The 23500-nt window shown below is 36.5% G+C and overlaps 1 protein-coding gene across 1 annotated transcript in view; it reads left to right on the top strand.

Annotated features, from left to right (window-relative positions):
* LOC102890879 (ATP-binding cassette sub-family G member 2) overlaps positions 1-23500 on the top strand; it is a 59886-nt gene that overhangs the window by 20807 nt on the left and 15579 nt on the right. Inside the window, exons 2-9 of the mRNA XM_015588480.2 lie at positions 5138-5359; positions 12142-12201; positions 12942-13056; positions 13678-13830; positions 16190-16347; positions 20003-20154; positions 21538-21642; positions 22593-22843. Coding sequence (XP_015443966.1) covers positions 5157-5359; positions 12142-12201; positions 12942-13056; positions 13678-13830; positions 16190-16347; positions 20003-20154; positions 21538-21642; positions 22593-22843 — 1197 coding nt within the window. The 5' untranslated portion in view covers positions 5138-5156. The remainder of the gene's footprint in view (positions 1-5137; positions 5360-12141; positions 12202-12941; positions 13057-13677; positions 13831-16189; positions 16348-20002; positions 20155-21537; positions 21643-22592; positions 22844-23500) is intronic.

Raw genomic sequence — 23500 nt, 5'->3', positions numbered from 1 at the left:
CCGGAATCTCAAAAGCTTGGGTGTCTAGAGCCCCTCCTTTTTGGTAGGCTTGTCACTTCAAATTTTGTTTCCCTAGCACCAAGAGACTGCTGAAATATTTGCTCGGTTTTTTAGGCTCTAGTAGCTTCTTTCTACGTGGTGTTTTTGAGTTTTGCCCCAGGTGTGTGCAATCTGCCTCGAGAGGAAGGGGCATAGGATGCAGGGTTTGCATTTGTGTTGTTCCCTCCTTTCCAGGATTTTGGCCCCTTTGGTACTGGCTGCTTTTGTTGCTCTCATCAGAGAGAGCTCTTCCAACTGTTGCTTCTTGTATTTTATCTACTTTCACAGTTGTTCTTAGGGGATGATTGGTTTTGAACAGCTACTCTGTCATAGCCAGAGTGAAAGTTCTTCATAGATTACTTTGATTTTTAAAAATTAAAATAGGTTTATTTAAGTTTCAGATTTGAAACCTATTCGTAAGCTCTTAAGTTCACTTTAAGGTCTTACCCTAATTAAATCTATTCAAGGGACTTTTTGTAACTTCCTTAATGAAACATTTGAAACTTCATTTATTAATTTAGGACTCAGTTTTGTTTTAAATTCATTAACTACTTAACTATTAGTTTGATTTTCTTAATCATTTTTATTTTTAATTCTAAATCTTCCTAGGATTTAAATATGTTTGCCCATTAAGGAAATGATTGTATCATCTCAAACAATTTTAGAGTTTATCTCCTGAGCTGACTGAAAGAGAGTAACAAGTGATATAAATCCTGGAGCTATAAATTCAGAGAAATTTCTCTTGTCCTTGACTCCTGGCTAAGCCCCTTTTTGTAATAACTATGTCATAAAGTCCAAAATTACACACACAAAAAAAATACCCCTAATACCCCTAAAGAATAACATAGTCTGCCTGCTCTTGAGTCATATCATAATATGCTTTTAAAGCTAGATAAGTTTAATGTCTGGTCATTTTTTCCTGCTTCATAAGTAATTTTCATGCTCTTCCTATTTACTTATTAGATGTTTAATTGATATCTAATTGGAGTTAATGTATTCAGAGTTGTATCTGCCTCCCTAACATGGGTACCAAAGTTGTTCTTATCATAGTGATAAGTGCTGTTCAACAGAGCCATTTATTGCAGTGCAGTTTAAAACACTTGTTTTTTTAATGTTAATAATATGTGGTACTGAATCCAATATGTCCAAAACATTTTTACTTAAACATTTAATTAGTATAAAAATGAATCACGAGTCATTCTTTTTTTTTAAATTTGGATCTCTATTTTTATTTTTTAATTGAGATGTAATTGACATATAACATTATTTTCAGGTGTACAACATAATGATTCAATATTTGTATATATTGTGAAATGATCACCACAATAAGTCTACGTAACATCCATCACCACGCAGTTGTTTTTCTCTTCTCATGATAAGAACTTTTAAGATCTACTCTTAGCAACTTTCAAATATACAACCTAGTATTGTTAACTATAGTTACCATGCTGTATGTTACATCCCCAGGACTTATTTATTTTATAATTGGAAGGTTGTACCAAGATGAAGTTGTTTTAGGTGTACTGTTACTGAGTGTTTACAGTCTCATTTATCTGGATGGTCAACTTACTCTTGCTTTTCCTTCCACAGAAAAGCAGTAACTCTCCAGATGTCTTCGAATCACACTTGGATGCTCAATTGAACTTCGGTATGTAGCATGTCCTTAAAATTGAAGAGCAATACATTATTGCATAATGAAGACCCCAAGAGAGTGGGGTGGTTTGTCATTCATAAGAGTCTTGTTTAAGGTTCTCAATTTTTAACCAAAGCTATCCCTTCCTTGGATATCTCACAGATGCCTAAAACTTACCAAGTTGGTGCTGAGCCCTTGGCCTTTTGAAGTCCCCCTCTGTCATTACCTAGGCCCATCCCCTTGTCCAAGCATGTCTCACCTGGTTTTCTGTAATAGCCTTCTAACTAGCCTTTGCTTCCACACTTGTCACACAGTAGCCAGAGTGGTCCTTTAAAAACCTAGTTAGTATCATGGGACTTTCCTGCTTAAATAACCTCAGTGGCTTCTCACTAACTGTATAAACTTCTGTGATGGGATCTATTCTTCTCTGTCTGATAGACTTTGTCCTCGGTACCAGGACAAGATACTGTCCTGTCCTGGACAAGATATTGTGCTACAAGGTTATTGGGGACTCATATTGCTCCCTCAGCCTGAAGACTTCAGTGCTCTACATTACTGAGCAGTCTTTGGACCTGAATATAGTGTCAATACTGGATGCTTCAGGGTGAATCTGTCAAATCAGAGGCAACTCATTAATTGATAGAGAACATTTTAAATGCAAGGTTTAATTTATGGAAGTTGAAATTCAGATTTTGTTTTTTCCTAACAAACTTTAATAGTGTCCTACTTTTGTGTCATTCATAAGTTTATAGATATCACCTGGCAGTGATTTGAGAACTCCAACTTCTTGTCAGGATTATAATCTCTTGGCCGGGCTTCTACCAGCCTTTGTAAAAATTCCATTGTGGGCAGGTGTCTGGGTGAGGACTTTAGAATCAACCTGTGTACTTTTCTTACCTTACACACTCCATTTACATAGACTATCAGATTAAGAGTAATTTTCATTGCCTTACACACTCCATTTACATAGACTATCAGATTAAGAGTATGATAAAAAGTAAAATACAGGAAAATGGCATTTTAAATGCAAGTTATCATTTTTATAATAGGTATAGCAGTATCTATGGAAGAAAACTGTTTAAGCTTTGCAAAAAAAGTAAAATATGGCCTAATCAGTTAGAAAGCAACAAAAAGAGAGGAAAAGTGACATAGGTAGATTACTAGAAAAGGGACAGCTGGAAAGTGCAAAGGAATCTCATTATTCCAAGCCCCTTGATTCTGTTTCTTAAAAAAAAAGAATAAATAAAAATAAAAAGATTCTGGTTTTTGATAATAGTCTCTTTTCATTTACTTTCTTAATTATATAAAGCAATTATTTTAATGTCAATGTCTGATGACTTCTGTCTGCATTATCATGGGTCTAGTTTCTTGTCACTGGAACATTATGATCCTGTTTTCTGTAATGCCTGGTATTTTGTTCAGTTATAGTAACAGTCAATATTATTTTATACTAGTTTCAGGTGTACGGCCTAGTGGTTAGACATTTATATAATTTTCAATGTGATCCTCCCCAATAATTCTAGTACCCACCAGGCACCATGCATAGTTGTTACAATATTATTGACTATATTCCCTATGCTGTACTTTACCTCCCCATGACTATTTTGTAACTACCAGTTTGTACTTAATCTCTTCATCTTCTTCACCCAATCCCATAACCCCCTTTCACCTGGCAACCATTAGTTCTCTGTATTTATAAGTCTGTTTCTGTTTTGTTTATTTTGTATTCCTGGTAATTTTTATTGAAAATCTGGATGATTATATCTCCTTTGAGAGTGGACTTTCTTTGGGTAGACAAAGTTGATCAAGTAGAGGCTGGTCTGTTCCTGAGCTCTTCCGGAATCTCAAAAGCTTGGGTTTCTAGAGCCCCTCCTTTTTGGTAGGCTTGTCACTTCAAATTTTGTTTCCCTAGCACCAAGAGACTGCTGAAATATTTGCTCGGTTTTTTAGGCTCTAGTAGCTTCTTTCTACGTGGTGTTTTTGAGTTTTGCCCCAGGTGTGTGCAATCTGCCTCGAGAGGAAGGGGCATAGGATGCAGGGTTTGCATTTGTGTTGTTCCCTCCTTTCCAGGATTTTGGCCCCTTTGGTACTGGCTGCTTTTGTTGCTCTCATCAGAGAGAGCTCTTCAAACTGTTGCTTCTTGTATTTTATCTACTTTCACAGTTGTTCTTAGGGGATGATTGGTTTTGAACAGCTACTCTGTCATAGCCAGAGTGAAAGTTCTTCATAGATTACTTTGATTTTTAAAAATTAAAATAGGTTTATTTAAGTTTCAGATTTGAAACCTATTCGTAAGCTCTTAAGTTCACTTTAAGGTCTTACCCTAATTAAATCTATTCAAGGGACTTTTTGTAACTTCCTTAATGAAACATTTGAAACTTCATTTATTAATTTAGGACTCAGTTTTGTTTTAAATTCATTAACTACTTAACTATTAGTTTGATTTTCTTAATCATTTTTATTTTTAATTCTAAATCTTCCTAGGATTTAAATATGTTTGCCCATTAAGGAAATGATTGTATCATCCCAAACAATTTTAGAGTTTATCTCCTGAGCTGACTGAAAGAGAGTAACAAGTGATATAAATCCTGGAGCTATAAATTCAGAGAAATTTCTCTTGTCCTTGACTCCTGGCTAAGCCCCTTTTTGTAATAACTATGTCATAAAGTCCAAAATTACACACACAAAAAAAATACCCCTAATACCCCTAAAGAATAACATAGTCTGCCTGCTCTTGAGTCATATCATAATATGCTTTTAAAGCTAGATAAGTTTAATGTCTGGTCATTTTTTCCTGCTTCATAAGTAATTTTCATGCTCTTCCTATTTACTTATTAGATGTTTAATTGATATCTAATTGGAGTTAATGTATTCAGAGTTGTATCTGCCTCCCTAACATGGGTACCAAAGTTGTTCTTATCATAGTGATAAGTGCTATTCAACAGAGCCATTTATTGCAGTGCAGTTTAAAACACTTGTTTTTTTAATGTTAATAATATGTGGTACTGAATCCAATATGTCCAAAACATTTTTACTTAAACATTTAATTAGTATAAAAATGAATCACGAGTCATTCTTTTTTTTAAAATTTGGATCTCTATTTTTATTTTTTAATTGAGATGTAATTGACATATAACATTATTTTCAGGTGTACAACATAATGATTCAATATTTGTATATATTGTGAAATGATCACCACAATAAGTCTACGTAACATCCATCACCACGCAGTTGTTTTTCTCTTCTCATGATAAGAACTTTTAAGATCTACTCTTAGCAACTTTCAAATATACAACCTAGTATTGTTAACTATAGTTACCATGCTGTATGTTACATCCCCAGGACTTATTTATTTTATAATTGGAAGGTTGTACCAAGATGAAGTTGTTTTAGGTGTACTGTTACTGAGTGTTTACAGTCTCATTTATCTGGATGGTCAACTTACTCTTGCTTTTCCTTCCACAGAAAAGCAGTAACTCTCCAGATGTCTTCGAATAATGACCACGTTTTCATCCCAATGTCACAAAGAGACACCAGTGGGCCCCCTGGGACAACCTCCAACGACCTGAAGATGGTTACTGAAGGAGCCGTGTTAAGTTTTCATAACATCTGCTATCGAGTGAAAGTGAAGAGTGGCTTTCCACTTGGTCGAAAAACAGTAGAGAAAGAAATACTAATGAATATCAAGTATGTGCATGAACTTTTATTTAAATCTCTATTGACATCACTTGAACTTCATAGGTTTTGCCTATTAGTAAAGGTACTATCGACATTTGTACACGTGTCTACAGATGTATAGACACACTTTCATTTCTTTTGGTTTAACTGAGTGAAATAGTTGGATCATGTGTTAGGTATATGTTTAATTTTTAAAAGCACTGCTAAAGTATTTTTAAAGTGGTCGTACCACATGTATCAACTTTCATTTGAGAAGCTGAATAATTAATGTGTTATTTAGTTTTTCCTGGGCAACTCTTGCAGTTTAGTTGAAAGATGCCTGGACGTATGACTTCTGATTTTTCGATTGTGGAAATATAATTATAATCTCTGAGCTTCAGTTTTCTAATCTGTGAGATAAAAGATCTATCACTGTACTTTATGAGCCAGACACTTTAAGTACTTATGCACTTTATGTCCTTATATTCTAGAAGAAAGAGTCAGGAGGTTGAAATGACAATATATTGTAAAAGTACTTTGGGTTTCAATAGACTTGTTTTCAATGAGTGGCCTATTTGTAGTCGTTTATAATCTATAGCAATTTGTATAATGTTTTCCCCAATCATACAGACAGACAGGAGCAACTTACATATAAGACAACTCTAGCTTAGCTTAAGGTGTGTTGCTGCAGAACAGTGTGATGGAAAATTTAGGATCCAAATGAATATAAAACTACGATTTTCATTATTTTCTTCCAGCAATGAATTCATCACCTGGTGGTGGCGTGGGCAGTGGAGTGGGGAGGGTAATGAGAAAAGAATTTAGTAGGTACCAAGTATCGCTCTTCTTTCACAGATGATAGCCATTAGGATTGTTCATGTTTTTCTTATTTCTAGAGAACTGAGCCTGATTCTTCCTCTCTGTGATTTGGGAAGTACGTCTAGATTTGCTCAGACAGCATGGCCTCTGTGTTTTGTTTTGTTAATTTTTGTTAATTTATTTGTTGGAGGGGGAATAATTCTTCCTAGATAAGACTGGCAGCCTTTTCTAATTCTCTTAGACTGAAGGAGTGGTTATAAGAACACTTTGGCCAGGTGTGGCTGCAGACCTATATAGAATCAGATGTTTCTCATGTTTTCTTGAGGCTTTCTCTGGGATTGTGGCCTTTTCTGTCACTAGCAGCCAACTGCTCCCAGAAGGCTAGGAAATGACAAATAAGGGAGAAAATTTTTGCGTGTGGGTAGGGAAGAAACGATGGGGATCTGAGATTGATTGTGTGTGGCAATGTCAGGGGCTGTGTAGGGTTAGATAGAACTTTCTTCATGTAGTAACACTACTGTCAAGCCTACTTTCTTGGTTTCTTGTGTTGGTTAAAAGAAACCCTGACTAAGAAAATATGGAGAGGAACGGTAGACACAAAACTTTTATCTTTTGCTACATGCCTAGATAGAATTGACTGACTTTTTTGAAAGGTGACTCTTTTTTTGTGGAACACAATCAAGTTGGTCACTACAAATTTTGTGCTAAGTGAAAGGTAACACAACTTGACTATGTACAGATTGAATGGATTTCAAATGAATGCTGTGCAAGGATACATTTATCTTGCTTATGTTTTTAAGATTAGTAACTTAATGCTCTTAACTGTATTAAGTACAGTTAATACACTAAAAATGTCATCTAATCACTGCTTCATCATGTTTTTATGGTTCAGTGGTATGCATTCTACCAATAGATGAGTCCATCTTCACCTGCATTCCTAGGTTAATAAAAACAGTGTCACACTTTTTTTTCCTTTTAAAAATGATTTTATTTTTCAATTATAGTTGACATAAAATATTATATTAGTTTCAGATGTACAGCATAGTGTTTAGAAATTTATATACCTTGTGAAGTGATCTCTCCGATGAGTCTCTTAGGATATCAGGGATTTCCTGTTTACTCATATTTCTGGTTTAGGCATCCATGTGAAAGGGCTTCCGTTTTATTCAATGTAGCATTTCTAATTTTTTTTCTATTTTCTATCTTCTACTAAATAGTGTTTCTGGGATGGAATAAAGGTTGCTTTCATATATCTTATTTTTGACTTATGTTTGATTGCACCATAATCATTCAAAATACTGTTTATATTCTAAAAAGTCCAATAATTTCTGTTTTTCCTTTGGAACTTTTTTGTAATCTCATGTTTTAGACATAAGTAACTAGAATTTGATGTTCTCTGTGGGGGTAAGAGGATAAAACAAAATCTGACTATGAGAATTCAAAAAGGTAAGATTTTACTACCTTATGGAAAATATTTCTGCTACGCTTAGTTTGTCTCCATACCCAGCATTCGAGCTTATTCTCACCAATGCTGAAGATGTATAAAAAAAAAAAAAAATGGTACATTCCACTACATGGGTGGATATCCTATAATCATCAGGGAAATTCATTATATACATAGGTTTTTAAAATTATAATTTATTTGGAAATAATTTCAAACTCAAACCTTGTGGGAACATAATCCTTTTACCCAGATTTCCTACCTGTTAACTTTTTACTGCATTTGCTAGTCATTTTGTCTCTTTGGATACCCATTGTCATTAGTGTTATTCTGAATCATTTGAGAGCAAGCTATCTATATGGAGCTCAATTATCCCTAAGTCCTTCAGTGTATATTTTTTAGAAATAAGGAAATGAGGACCCTCTCCAATATAACCACTCAGTCATTGTCTGGGAGTAGCCCAGGAGAAGCAAAGCGCCATAATGGATGCAGTGGTGGGCTCTAAGAGGCTTTTGGTTAACCATGTTCTTTGCATAGCTGGCTGACTATGACATCATGTCTCTCCCCTTAGTCTCATCCAACCTGGCATTTTCTTGTCCCACTCCAGGTATGTTAACCTTGGTCACCTGGTCATGTTGGTGTCTGCCAGCCTTCACTCTAATGTTACCATTTCCCCCTTTGTAATTAATAAATATCGTGAGGAGAGATAACCTGACATTATTCCAAAACTCTATTGTTCATTAAACCTCAACCCACCAGCTTTGGCCCATTTGATGACCGTTCCTGAATCAACAATAACTGTCACTATGATAGTTACCAAAGAGTGATTTTTCTGTTTTCATCCATCTCTTCTGTATAGAGTAGTTTTCATTTTACTAAAAGGAAAAAGCTTTATTTGGCATTGCCTCATTTATTTATATCAGTGTAGACTCATGGATTTACGTTTTATTCAGTAGCATTCAATAGTAATGCATTATTATTATCTACCTTGAAATTTCTATTGTTCCTAATTTGGTCAGTGGGAGACCTTTCAAGGTAGGTTCTGTGTTTGTTTGTTTTTTAAATTCATACTTTTGACAAATTCTCTCATTCTTTGAGTATTTTGCTGGCACAGCAAGAAGTTTCAGACTCACTGTGTGCTTACCCTGCCTCAGATCTGGAATGAGCTGATGTACCTTTTTGTGGAGTTTGTATTTACCAACCCAGATCTGGGTGTTTGGAACATTCATTGCTGTTGGGTCATCATAGCTCCCAGGCCTCCTCAGTGGACAGCCCTAGGGAACATATGTATGTATATTCATATATACACATCTAAACCTTTTTATATCTGTCTGCATATACATTAAAACCCATGACCTCTAATTCTGATCTTACACCCAAGGGTTATTTCCATGTTTCGATGTTCGTTAAACATTTTCCCCAAAAGTGAAAAACTTGGCTCTCATTATTTTTAATATATTGACTGACTTAATCAATTTTCTTATTCCTTAATATAAGCTATCTCTCCACCCCATAGCTGTCTCCTCTCTTTCTCTCACCTCCTTTGCGGCCTGTGTTCTTGGGTGCTGGTGGTTGCTGCACCTCCACCCAGCACTTCCATCACCTTCGCACTGTGAAGGGAAGGTAGAGTCTAATAGCCATGACTGATGTATTCTTTGAACATAGTATAGTAAGTAGGGAATGTAACTACCTATTTTCCAGTCAGGCTATACTTATTATCTATAAGTTATTCCCTACTTCTTGACATTTGTTTCTATTGAAAACATTTGATTTTCCTATAAGTAATTGTCATTTATAAAAATGTAGGGACTCATTTATTCAACAAATTTTGAATGTCTGTTAGGTGCCTGACATTGTGCAAGTTGCTAGTGACAAAGATATATCATATCCTCTGTTGTCAGAAACCTTTTAATCTAATGGGAGATTCAGACAACTAGAGCACTTCACTGTGTTCTACTGTGATAGAGGAATTAGAAGACAAGATGGAAGTCTGTAACCCTAAGTTGGAGGGCTAGGAGCATGGGGAGAGAGAAAGTGACGAGTGTGTGTGTGTGTGTGTGTGTGTGTGTGTGTGTGTGTGTGTGTGTGTGTGTATTTGAGAAGGACTACACTCTGAGCAGTGGGAATGACATTGACTTTCTGCCCATAAAGTGAGACCAAAGGCTTTACAATTATTCACGAAAATATAATAGATGTGGCAGGAATCTTGTAATTAGATTTCATTTTATGTATTTAGTATTTAATCATCTACCCATTTTAGACCATCGTGCTGCATGCTATAGAGTTGAGAGTAAAGAAAGATGACACAGTTCTTATCTGCATGGTTTTACAGTATAGCAAGGGAGACTTTCTTGCATACAAATATTATCAAGCAATAAATAAGTGTGAGGAATGGATTTTGAAGGATGATTCTAGAGTGGAGGGCAGTGTAGGGCAACAGAGGAAATGGAGACCATGGAATAGAACAGAGGTCAGCAAACTTTTTCTGTAAAGGGCATGATAGTAAATATTTTCAGTGTTATGGACTGTACTTTTGTGTTGCAATTACTCTGTCATTTTAGCATGAAAGAGCCATTGTCATAAGTGAGTGAGCATGGCTCTGTTACAATAACACTTCATTGATGCAAACAGAAAATGTGAACAGCTGTAGTTTTCTGATCCCTGAACTAGAATGTAAACTCCAGGAGAGCTAGGACTTTGTTTTATCCTTAACCCTGACCCATATTTTAGAAGAGTGTCTTCTATACACAAAGTAGATATTGAATAATTGTGTTGAATGAAGAATTCACCACTGCTCCAAACTGGAACTCTTGCATTTGTGATGGTCTCTTTTTGTTTTGCGTAATGCTAGGGTTTAGTGCCAAAGGAAGCCCAACTCAGAGGTCTGTAAAATCCTTTGAGTTAGAAAGTTCACATTGAGTTTTGGGTTAATCATTTAGTGTTGCTTGGTCTTTTTTGAGTAGATTTTGTAAAAGCCTGGAAAGTTTTTCTGACAAGGAAATCTTAGTGAATAACAAGCTGATTTCTAGTTATTTTAGAAACAGTTACTAGGTAGCTATTACTAGAGAAAGCACATCAAGAGCTACAGATAAATGCATCTTGAAAGTTCACCCAGCCATTAGCATATATTTCTACATCGGGGGAAAGGTCTCAGAAAGAATAAAATATTTTCCTGTTTTATAGGTTGTTTTACCTAACTCACTGTATTTGTCCAGTGTTTCAGTGAGAGGCTTCTCAGTTAATGAGCAGAGTGGAAGGTACACTTCATTCACCCTAGCACCCACCAGCCATTTTACCCTTGTGACAGTTCAAACACAATAGGCAGAAAATGCGGAGGTCCTCCTGGATTGAAGCACTGTGATACAGCTGCATTGTGAAGTTTATCACTCATGACACTTGTGTAGCATAGTGCTTGCCTCTGTGAAAGGCATTATTTGCAATAAAAAGCCTTCCACTTTACCCTTTCTACTTGGAATAGTTTTCTCTGGGTGATAAATTTTACTTGCCTCCCCATCGTACAGAGATTGGTGTAGACACCAGGGTTTTGAAAGGGCTTCATCAGACCCCGTTTCATCATGCCCATGTAACTGCGGTGGTCCCGCCCCTCATTCTCCTTGCTCCAGTCCATTCTTCTTACCTTTCTACCGGTTACCTTCAGGATAAAATTCAGACTACTTATTTGCTTTTTTCTTGATTCTCAGCACAGTCAACACTGCCTTAATTTTTTCTACTTTCCTGCTCTCTGTCTGAATATTCTCTACCCTTAAACATCTACGTAATTTGTTGGGAACATGCAGTGTCTACACCACATCTGTACATCCTTAAGAAAGTGGCGTCTTCTCTTCTAAACTGAGAAGTTTCCTGTTTACTTATCTGACACTTTACAGGGAAGAAAAAAATCATATATTTGAAGGGTATGTATTTTACATTTCCAATTTGATTAAGTAGTCTCTAAGGGTTAAGAACCGGTGAGATGTTTTTTTGTTTGTTTTTGTTTTTTTGTAATGCCTGAGGTGCTTTTTTCTAGCCATTAAATTTCTACTTCAAATATATTGTTTCTTGGTCTGACTAGATTCAAGCAGTGAGAACACTAATACTGGTGATTCTATAAATCCATTGACTTCTTAATTGTGTAGAACTTGACTAAGTAGCAAATGAGGTGACTATTAGATAATTATTATCAAATATTGCTCAAGACTTTGCCTTGTGTTAAGATAAGTATAACAGAGGCTTTACTAGAGTCTTTTTTTTTAAAAAAGAACCTTGAAAGTTTATGTGTCCTTTTGAATAAAATGTAAGTGGTTTAGAGAATAAGTGGAAGGAATTTAGATGGACCTGAGCCTTTTTTTCTTATAGATTCTGACTAGTAATGACATTCTGTGTATGCTGGACTTCTATTAATCAATCATTGGATTTCTTTTTCCTTTAAAAGCAGTTTGTGCTTGTTTTCTGTCTAATTCCATCAACTTTTATCAAGAGTTATGAAATGCAAACCCTAAATTAGTAGAACTGGGTTTAAAGTGAACCGGTAAATCTGTTTCTGCATTTACAGTGGGATCATGAGACCTGGCCTCAACGCCATTCTGGGACCCACAGGTGGAGGCAAATCTTCGTGAGTATAGCAGAGAACATCAGTAAGGTTTTTCTTTGCCATTTTAATGTGCTTTTAAAGATCACTTTTAGGAGGTATTTGTAGCGCATTACTGCATGCCTAGCCTGCTGTAGGTGCTACGGATCACACACAGTTATGCCGTGGTTCTGTCCAGAGGAATAGAGGTCATTAGGTCAGCTATACTGACAGGACGTGATAAGGTGGTTGGCATACAGCTGCCAGCTGTGAATTTGAGCTAATGAGGCAGAAAAGGAAGAGGATAAAACTGAAAGTGGGGAGATGGAGCTGAAGGCATAAGTGAAGACTTGAGTCCCAGCTAACAGAGCACATTGCCTGTGTTTGATTTCCCAAGGTCACACAGCCTACAGGGCAGTTTGGGAGCTCTGTGCTGGGTCAGCCAACAGTGCTTTCATGTTTGGGGGCTTTATTGTAGCATAGAGGAAAAAGGAAGACAAGAATTAGAAGACTATATAATAATAGTTGAAACATAGAAATTCTTGATCAGTTAATTTTCTAACTTGAACAGAATTTGGATTCAGAGTAGCTAAGACATATAGCCTGCGTTTAAAAGAATCTATACCCTTTTAAAAATATATATTTTAAAAAATTAATTTTTCAATTATAGTTACATACAATATTATATTCATTTCTGATGTACATCATGGTGATTAGACGTTTATATACCTTACAAAGTGATCAGTCCAGTAAGCCTAGTACCCACATATATGTCCTTTTTGTAGGTTGTTAGATATCTTAGCTGCAAGGAAAGATCCACGAGGATTATCTGGAGATGTTTTGATAAATGGAGCACCTCGACCTGCCAATTTCAAATGTAACTCAGGTTATGTGGTACAAGTAAGTATTTGTGAATTTGCATTTTAGATTTCTCCTGTTTCTATGTGAGCATGTACCTTGGCTGATAGTTTAGTATGCTTCCCGTTAGTTCTATGCCCATGTCATAGAACCAACATACTTTAAACCAGCTTTTGATAATCTCCCATAATACGTAGTATTAAATGAAAAGGCACAGAGAATAGAATATGACCCTTATCAGGACAGTGATATGAATGCTAGTTATGGAATATGACCCTTGTAAGGGCAACGTTAGCAATTCTAGTCATCACATTACCGAAAGATACTGCTGTTTTACTTTTTTCCCTACCTTCACTTTTCTCCTTCCCCTTGCTTAGAAAACTATTTTGACAATATTTGTGAAAAGCAGTCTATAAATGTCTGCTAGTAATAGTTATAATTACCTGTGTTCTATTCAGGTGTACAGATTCTGAATGAAAATTATTTGTCAGGCTTTGCATCTATTTGTATATGGATTATTATAATTTGTATAATTACAGGTTTATAATTAGCTAAAACTTTCCCTTGAGTATGTTATTTATGTGGATTAAGTTTTATACACTAAAGAATAAGGGGACTAGAAAAGACCTGATATGTTTTGCTAAAATGCCATTCTGCCTTAAGGATGATGTCGTGATGGGAACTCTGACAGTGAGAGAAAATTTACAGTTCTCAGCAGCTCTTCGGCTTCCAACAACTATGACGCAACATGAAAAAAATGAACGAATTAACACAGTCATTCAAGAGTTAGGTCTGGCTAAAGTGGCAGATTCCAAGGTAATGTGGAAAATGGATGGTAACATTGCCAGAACATAGGACCTTTCCTGTGTGATACTGTAACTTTTTTTTTTTTGATAATATAACTCATTTAGAAGTTTTCTATAATGCGAGTGGTCAAAAGTGGGTGCTTTCCATATCTAAGAGCAAAGTGACCAGTTACATAATATGTAGGTGGAAATTAACGAGGGTAAAGTAAAAAAATGATTGAATCCTGGAAATGAGGTATGGCAGTGTGGTCTAGTAGTAGACGTGTTCTTTGCAAAGTCACGTGCCTCTTCTCTGTGATTACAGTTTTTGATCCTCCTCCACACTAATTGTTTAAGTCCAGTCTCAATATCTGTACACTAACTTTCCTTCTTTCTATTTTCTCCTTCTCTTCTTAGCTATTCTTCCTTTCTTCCTCCAGGGGTCTTTGTTCTGTTGCTTTGGAGGTATCTTTCTGGAATTCATAAATGATGAAAATCCATGGGATCTTGCTCTGTATGTTTCATTGTGCTAAAATTTGGCTTCTAATGTTATATTCAGTCAGATTAGGGTTTATTTCTAATTCTTGTGGCATCCAAGTTGTTTTTCTATACCACTTTTTTTTCTTTTTGGTACTTTGTCTTCTTTCCCTTTCTCTCTCCCCTCTTCCTTTGGCCAGTATCACTTGCAAACTGTCATGTGCTGGTCTCCCTTAGGTTTTATAGATTACAGCCATGGGCAAGGGAGACAAAGTAACTGCTTATGTGAGTTGTGCAGGATCAGGAAGATGAAATGAGATGAATGAGTGCACTTTACAGTTGATAAATAGGTATGGAAGGTTTGCTGGGAGGACATTTGAAGTTTTGGGTGAAGATGAACTTCTTAGATTGTCATGGCTTTAGTTTAATCCCCCTGCGATCTCTCTTCCTTAGAGTAATGAAGAATGGGAGTATTCTGCTGGTCACTGCTTTATTTAATACTTTCTGACAGCCTTTTATGTAAAATGTATTTTGCTTTATTTTATTTGGAAGAATAACTCTGAGATGCTACCGTTTACCACTTTTGTTTGTTTTATGAGTGTTTGGGTTCCCTGTGCTGGGGTTCTGTTTATTTGATTTTGTCTTTCCAGTAAGTGCTTTCCATTCTTTACCTTTGGGCAGCCATTGCCCTGAGTTCCTTGCATGGATTTCCAGGGAAAAGAAGCTGAAGGCAATTGATGACTTCTTGGAATTCCTTGATCTAATTGATTGAAACACCATAGTAAAAATGTTTACTTTTTATGAAATTAAACATAACAGAAATGTAGAGAGAATAGTCTGATTACTACAGTAATGACATAGTTGTAGTATAATTTATAATATGATGTGATAAATAACATGCACCTAGATTTTCCAGTTGTTAAACATTCAATAATGTCTTCAGGTTTGTCTTTATGAACTATTTTTTAAAAATTTATAAACATTAAATTTTACCACTGAATATTTATGTATCTTTTTAAAAAATAAGGGCATTTGCCTACATTACTGCAATATCATTAACAATTAACAAAATTAATAATATTTTAATATCGGTTATATAGATAGAGCCCATATTCATTCACATTTTTCCAGTTGTCTTAAAATGCCTTTAATAGCTCAGTGCTTATGGGATATAATAAAGGACATGAGTAACATTTAATGATTATCTCTCGAAGACTCTTACTATAAGAATTGTTTCCTCTCTCTTGCCTCCCCTAAAGTCTTCCACCTCCCCCAGTCACACACAGTGACATCGAGTGGTTGAAAAGACTGAGCCAGTCATCTTGAATTTGTCTAAAAGAATGAGTCAGGAATTCTGCCATGCATTAAAAGTATAGACAGGGTCAGTTTGGGAAGCCTTGTAGTGTTCTAAGAAGTGCTAATGTGAATGGTAGAAAGTGAACTTTTTTAGCCGCCAAGGCCCAGTTCTTCTTGTAAGTCCATTTGAGGATTTTTCTTGGTGGGAGAGAAAAAGAGAAGTGTAAGAAGACTTATAAATTATAGATACTTTCATCATTTTCTCTCATATCTTTTATCCCTTTTTGGACTGTGATTTCATAGTCAGGGCAATATCTGTAAGTTCTAACATACAATCTTAAAGCTAAATATTTGACTTGGTAAGGAACATATAGAACAGTTTAAAGCACGGGCTTCATATGAGGCTTAGCCACATACCAGCTCTGACTTGAGCCTCAGTCTACTCATCTAATTAAAGAGAAACCTACCTCTTCTCCCAGATACTCATTTATTTGCTGTTCAGCATAAATGAGGATGTGAGATAAAGTGCCTCTTACAGGGTTGGCACATGTTAATAGCTTAAGAAACTATAGTGGCTATGGTTGTTATTGTTAATAATGATAATATTTGTGTTTAAGGTTGGAACTCAGTTTATCCGTGGTGTGTCTGGGGGAGAAAGAAAAAGGACTAGTATTGGAATGGAGCTTATTATCGATCCATCCATCTTGTTCCTGGATGAGCCCACAACAGGCCTAGACTCAAGCACAGCAAATGCTGTCCTTTTGCTCCTGAAGAGGTAAATGCTATAGGAACATTATTTTAATATTTATGCACTATCTGATCACCTACTATGTGCCAGGTAGTATTCCTGGTGCAAGGGATTCAGCAGTGAGCCCAAGAGATAGACATTTGTTCCTTCTTTGTTGTAGAGGATCAGTCAATTAACAAATATAAGTGTTTGAAGAAAAATGAAGCAGGATGAAAGTGTAGGGAGGACTGCTGTGTTGGGGGTGGTGGGTGCCCTGTTACATAGTGGGATAGTCAGGGAAGACCTCAGTGATGTGCCATTTGAGCTGTGAGCAAGACCTAGATGTCTGGGAGGAGAGAGTTCTAGTTGGAAGGAACAGCCAGTGGTCCTGAGGCAGCCCATGCCTAATGTGTTTCGAACTCAAGGGGCCAGTGGGATGGAACCCAATGACCTAAGGAGAGCAGAGCTTGGTTAGTGTATTAGTTTGCTTGAGCTTCCAAAATATGGTACCACAGACTGGGTTATGTAAACAACAGAAATTAATTTTTTTAGTCTTGGAGTCCAGGATTACAGTGTCGTCAGGATTGTGTCTTCTGAGGCCTCTGTTTTTGGCTTCTAGGTAGCTGTCTTCTCTCTGTGTCTTCACTTCATCTTCCCTCTGTGTGTCAATGTTGTGATCTCCTCTTGTAAGAACTAGTCCTTATTGGATTAAGGCTCACCCATAGGACTTTTCTCAGCCTTAATTACCTCTTTACAGAAAAAGTACAAGAATTATGCAAAGAAATCCCATGTCTCCTTACCTAGCTTCCCCGAGTCTTAGCATTTAATTGCTTTTGCTCTCCCTTTGCCTCTCCCCTATCCACACCTATTTTTTTTTTGTCTTTTTTTTTCACATCATTCCTCATCACCCAAAAATACACTGTAATGTAACTCCAAAATATAAGGACACTTCTTTTACATTATCATCTTATATACCTCCCAGCCAGGAAGTCACATTGATACCACTGCCACCATCCAATCCACAGACGCCACCCAATCCACAGACTCTACTCAGACTTCAGCAACTGTCCTGGGAGTGTCTCTTTTTCCTTTCTGTGTCTGAGGCTCCTCTGCAGAAATTCTCTTCTTCTTTTTTTTTTTTCTTAATGTGTTTAATATCTTTTTTTTTTTAATTAAGTTTATTGGAGTAACATTGGTTAATACAATTATATAATTTTCAGGTAGGAATTCTCTTCTTTAAGCCTGAGCAGCTCTTTATTCTTTTTTTTTTTTTTACCTCTCATGTCCTCATCTGTTTTTGAGAGTAAATATATAGGGTGGCCCTCAACCTAGGTCCAGCCAGTAAGTTTTTATGTGACTAGATCAGGCCATGAATTCTTGACAGGGATGCCACAGAAAGGAGGATGTGTTCTTGGCTGTATAACATCAGGGGCTGCATGGCTCTGGGTGATGTTAACTTCCATTACCTGGACATGTGCGTGTCTGCTGGGTTTACCTGCTCTGAAATAGCTAGTTATCCCTTTGTAATTAATCCGTATTTTGTCAGGGGAGATAATCAGATGTAATGCCAATATCCTGTTCCTCATCAAATGTCCACCCAGCAGTTTCAGCATGCACTAACAACTCTTTCTGTGTCAAGTACTAGTGCGATTTTCTGTTTACATCATTCTTTCCTCATATATTAGTTCACATTCTGCTGTAAAAAAGTTTTCCATAAGTTCATAGTAATATTTTCAATTCGAAACTAACACCTGAGTACTGTTTTTCTCTTTACCCTTTCCATGTTTATAAGTGACCTTTCAGACAGTGAGAAACTTGGCTCCCATTATTTCAAGATATTTACTTAATTGCATAGCCAACTAACTTAATTGCTCAGTATGACCTAACTCTGCCCATTCTCTTTACCTACCATCCCTGGGAACCACCTTCTCCCGGCTCCATTTTTAAAAAGATGCCAGACACACCACTTTCGTATGGCATTCCTTCCCTATTATTACGTTGCTTCCTCTGATCTTCATGCATTTGTAAGCAAGTCTCTATGCTAGGATGAGAAGAAGGAAATGGAAAGAAGTTTAAGATTTTAGACATCATAAGTTTGGAATGTCAATTGTACATATTAAGTAAAGATGCCAAGTAATGAGTCTGGGGTTCAAGTTCAGTTAGAGAATACTTCTGTGGTATTTTTATTATCTGTAACTATGTTAAAACAGTGTTCGCTAGGGACTGATGAATTACTAAAGAATACTGTAAATATTTTCACTATGCTTCAGACCAGTTAGCATGCAAGCATCTTTCCTCATGCTGAACGCTCTAACCCAGTCTTTCTCCAACTCCACTATGCACACTAATACCTAGCGTCATGTTATAATGCAGAATCGGTTTCTGCCGCTCTGAGGTGGAGCCCAAGATTCCCCATTTCTAATAGGAGATACTGATAACTGATGCCATTGGTCCTTAATAGCAAAGCTTTCACACCAGTCCATTACTTGCTTCTAATACTGTACCGATTACTTATTGTCTACTGACTAAAGTTCCAGCTTCAGAGTAAAGGGATTCGTCACAGCCTTGTTTATTAATGCATTTTCTTTTGTTAGTTTCTCTCTTCCCCACCCCCCCAACCCAATTTTGCAGTGACAATGAACTACGTGTAGTTTCCTGAATAGACCTTGTCATTGCACACTTTTTTCTCCATGTTTCTTCACCTTGACTACCCTTTTTCTTTCTATGACTTATTCCCGTTGGCTCCTTTGACATTATTCTTAAATCATCTTCAGACTGGGTTATAATCTATTTTGCTTACAAAGAACTCTCACCTACTTCTATTTCACTTTGTATTGAAATGATTGAAATACTGGCCTGATTCTCTTTGATGCATAACAAACTTGTATACACTGCTAAGCATAGAAAATGCTAAAATTGAATGATTCTTCTCATAATATATATTTAATAATAACAGTTTTTAAACAGTGATTTTGGCCTTTGTTTCTTCTACCCATTGGTAATAAATCCTGTGTAAAGGTAGTTTAGCAATGTTTTGACCATGAGTCATTAAATCTCAGCTCTGCCACTTACATCTGTGACACATTAGGCCAGTTGCTTAACGCTCTAAGCCTTTTCTAGAAAATGAAGGCAATAATACTATTGGCATTGTCAATATTGCCTCATAACTGCCTTGTAACTATATTGTGAAAATTTAGATGGATTTATCTATAAAGCCTTTAACGAAGACATCGTAAGTACTCAGTAAAGTTAATTGTATTATTAGGATAGAAGAATGAATACCAGTTTCTAAAGAGCAGAAGACTTCAATGATCAATGAGAAAGGGGCATACAACCACTGTTTTGATATTTAGTCTGTAATAAGTTCTCAGACTTGAATGTACTTACAAGTTTTATGGCTGCTTTTTTAAAATGTGGATTACCAAGACATAAGAGGTCTGGGAAGACTGTCAAGGAATCTGGAGTTTTAGTTAATGTTGTAGTTGATTCTAGATCATTCATGGGATGCATTTTAAGAAACAGTCTTTCATAAAAGCATTGAATTTAGGTTCCTTAATAGGGAGATAACATGAAATGAGAAGTTAGTAAGAGAAAATCAAGTTGAATTAGGGTTAAGGACCTAAAGGCAGGAATAAAGTATTTTGCTAAGAAGTGCACATTTCAGAAGTTTAATGACATGTTATTTTCTCAATTTTTAACTTAGGATGTCTAAACAGGGCCGAACCATCATCTTCTCCATTCATCAGCCTCGTTATTCCATCTTCAAGTTGTTTGATAGCCTCACCTTATTGGCCTCAGGAAGACTAATGTTCCATGGGCTTGCTCAGGAGGCCTTGGGGTACTTTGCATCCACTGGTATGGCTGCCTTTTTCATGCACCGAGATCCTTCATTAATATAATATTGAAAGAGAGCAGAAGAGGTAGACGAGAGTTCTGTTTGATCTTTGAGTAGATGTATTATGGGTTCCACTACTCGAGTATATGTTTGGTCAGTTTGTTGCTTTTTTCCTTCATTTATAGCACTGACTGTTATTTAGGTCTTTTTCTTGTCCTAAATGAGTATGCATACATACTCTGTGTATGTGTAAGACTATTTTTCCTGGGCCTATATCTGTTCTGCTTCCCAGTTCTGGTGACTTTTTTCTAACAGTTTAATAAATATGTTGGCCTCATAGCAGTTATCTGTCAGTTGAACATTCTTAGAAAGGTCTAATACCCCCAGATCATTTGTCTTCTTGATCATACAACAGATCATTTTTTCCCTTTGCATGGGATGTTGGTCTGCATTTATGAGGGTTCATGGAGATACCGCTTAATTTTCTAGTAGCATCAGATTACAGATTTAGGCCTGGAGTTGATGTGAGTGTCTTACCTGTCAAGAGAATGGCTACTCCTGAGTTTGTCAATGATGGGCCAACATTTATGATAGTTCTGAGCTTCCTGGTTCTATTTCAGATGGATATAATATTTTTTATAGTTCATGCAGTCTGCTTCATTTTAGAGCTATTTGGAAATTATTATAGATCATGCTCCATGACCAACTATAATTTTAAATAGTCTCTATCTTTTAAAATTTGTTTTTGTTGACTCTATCATTTAAAATAATCAAGCACACATGGATCTGGGTAGTCTAGGGGAGAGAAATCTAAGAGTCAGACTATAGGCCAAGTTGAGTTCAGATGATCAGGCACAAGAAGTCAAGGCAAGCCTTCAGGTAGGTGTGCTATGCTGGTCATGTCCTCATGAGAATGCTGCTCTAGTGATTTGTTCTCTATATTGGAATTATGTCAGCATAATAGATGATGATTTGGACCTGAATTTAGCTGATGGAGAAGGAACCATTGCTGTAGTGGGATACTGGCAGTGCCTAGGTGAACTCAGAGAATAGAACGGTCCCTGTGCTGCTTTGCTTGACGCCTTGCTTTGAGGAGCATTAGTCCTACCTACAGCTTTTTATTTTCTTTTCAACTTTTTTTTCTTGGACTGACATTTAGATTTTAAAAGAAGTACTAATAAACACCAGAGCATATTGATGACTATTTTATGAATTACGATAGGTAAGGCTTTCTGAGAATCCAAGCTTGGGTTAGAGTATGTTTTTTTCCAGGAAAAAAAGAATTAACATATTGTGTGACTGAATACACAAAAAGAAAGGGTAACTTGGTGAGGGGAAAAGAGAGAAGATGAGTATCTTCCAAGACCATCATGTCTGTGTACCGGAGTTGCCTTCTTTTGTAGGTCACCACTGTGAGCCCTATAACAACCCTGCAGACTTCTTCCTGGATGTGATTAATGGAGACTCCTCTGCTGTGGTATTAAGCGAAGAGGACGAAGATGGTGAAGGTATGTGAACCTGTTGAGAGTCACAGATTGTCACCTAACTGAATTGGCTGACATGTAGCAGTGTGGTAACTCATTAGAATGTGGTTTTATGAATTTATATTACTAATGCTGTTCTCTGATACTATTTATCTTAGTTTGCTCAGGCTGCTGTAACAAAAATACCATAGGCTAGGTGACTTAAACAACAAACATTCAATTTTCACAGTTCTGGAGGCTAGGAAGTCTGGATAAGGCGCCAGCAGATTGATGTTTCGTGAGGCCCTGCTTTCTGTTCATAGACAAACGACAATCTGCTCATTATCTCATCACATAGTGGAAATGGAGACAGAGCTCTCTGGGGCCTCTTTAATAATGGCACTGATCCCATTCACGAGGGTTTCATCCTCATGACATGACGTAATCACCCCTCAAAGTCCCCACTTTCAAATACTATCATGTTGGGGACTGGATTTCAGTATACGAATTTTGGAGTGACGCAAACATTCAGTCTATACCACCAGTCAAAACAGATTTTGTTGTCCAGGAGTGCTGTAAGTGCTTCTGATTTGATTTATAAATGAGCATTTATCTGATAGTGTCAGTTCTAAGAGGAGTTTTCTATTAAAAAATACACTCATTGTTTATAAAGTGTTTCACAATAAGAGAATTGGCAGTTTATGCATTTGCACATAGCAGAAAGCAAAGACGAGGTTTTATATTAAGAATTACTACTCCCCAAGGATAGAAGTTTATTTTAGAAGAATCACGGTGCACATATTATAGTTAGGGAAAGGTCAGCTGGTTTGCTGTATCCACAGTTTATGGAAGTAGTCAGGCCAATTAATTATATCTTTCTAATGTGTAAAGCAATGACAGAGCACAAAATTTTTTATGCTCAAGCTTTAGCTCAGAAAAATGGGCTAAATCAGTCATTTTGTTAATGTTTTCCTCTATCTACTTTTATTACAAAGGCAAGGAGACCGAAAAGCCTTCCAAGAGAGATAAGCCACTCATAGAAAAATTAGCCGAATTTTATGTCATCTCCGCCTTCTTCAGAGAAACGAAAGTTGAGTTAGATCAACTCTCAGAGGTGCAGAAAAAGAATAAGAACGTAGCCTTCAAGGAGATCACCTATGCCACCTCCTTCTGTCATCAACTCAGGTGGATTTCCAGACGTTCCTTCAAAAACTTACTGGGTAATCCCCAGGCCTCTATAGCTCAGGTAATCAGATCCTTCTAATTAGGCTGTAAGTACTCAAGCAGGAACATTAAATTCTGATACAATCTGTTTTATGATTATGCTTATCTACTACCTACCCTTTCATTATTTATCGTTTTGGGTGGAATGTGGAATCAGTCAATAAAACAAAACACGATTAAGTTTTAACATAGAGATAACTTTTTTTAAGTGGTTTTTGGAGTACCTAATTCAGATTTTTTTGTTGATTTAGACAAGCTGTAATGGATAATCTTTGTAGAGAGAAATTGTTTTCAAAAACAGTGAAGTAAAGGAATTCTTTAGCCAAACTTGGGGTTTTCTGTAGCTGTGCACGTTCATGTTCTGATTTATTCAACAAGTTCTTATTGATTGTGTGCTACATTTGGGAGTTGGTCAATAGCTGTAATCAAAACAGGTAAAAATAAAAACCCCTGTATATGGAGCACATTTTCTTATGAGGAGAGACAGCTGCTATATTTATACAGAAATAAAATATGTAGCAATGCAGAAGGTAAAAGGGGCTGTGGAAAAATTTAAGCAGAGAAGGGAGAAAGGAAGAAAGAGAAAGAGTGAGATGGAAAGGAGAGGAGGAAAAAGGGAGACAGGAAAAAGGGATTGATTTGTGTTTAAATCAAGTGGTCAGGAAAGCCTTCATCTAGA

The sequence above is a fragment of the Pteropus alecto genome, unplaced genomic scaffold (genome assembly GCF_000325575.1).
Source record: "Pteropus alecto unplaced genomic scaffold, ASM32557v1 scaffold63, whole genome shotgun sequence".
NCBI lineage: Eukaryota > Metazoa > Chordata > Mammalia > Chiroptera > Pteropodidae > Pteropus > Pteropus alecto.
The sequence above is the reverse complement of the archived record's forward strand: the minus strand, read 5'-3'. Positions and strand labels throughout refer to the sequence as shown.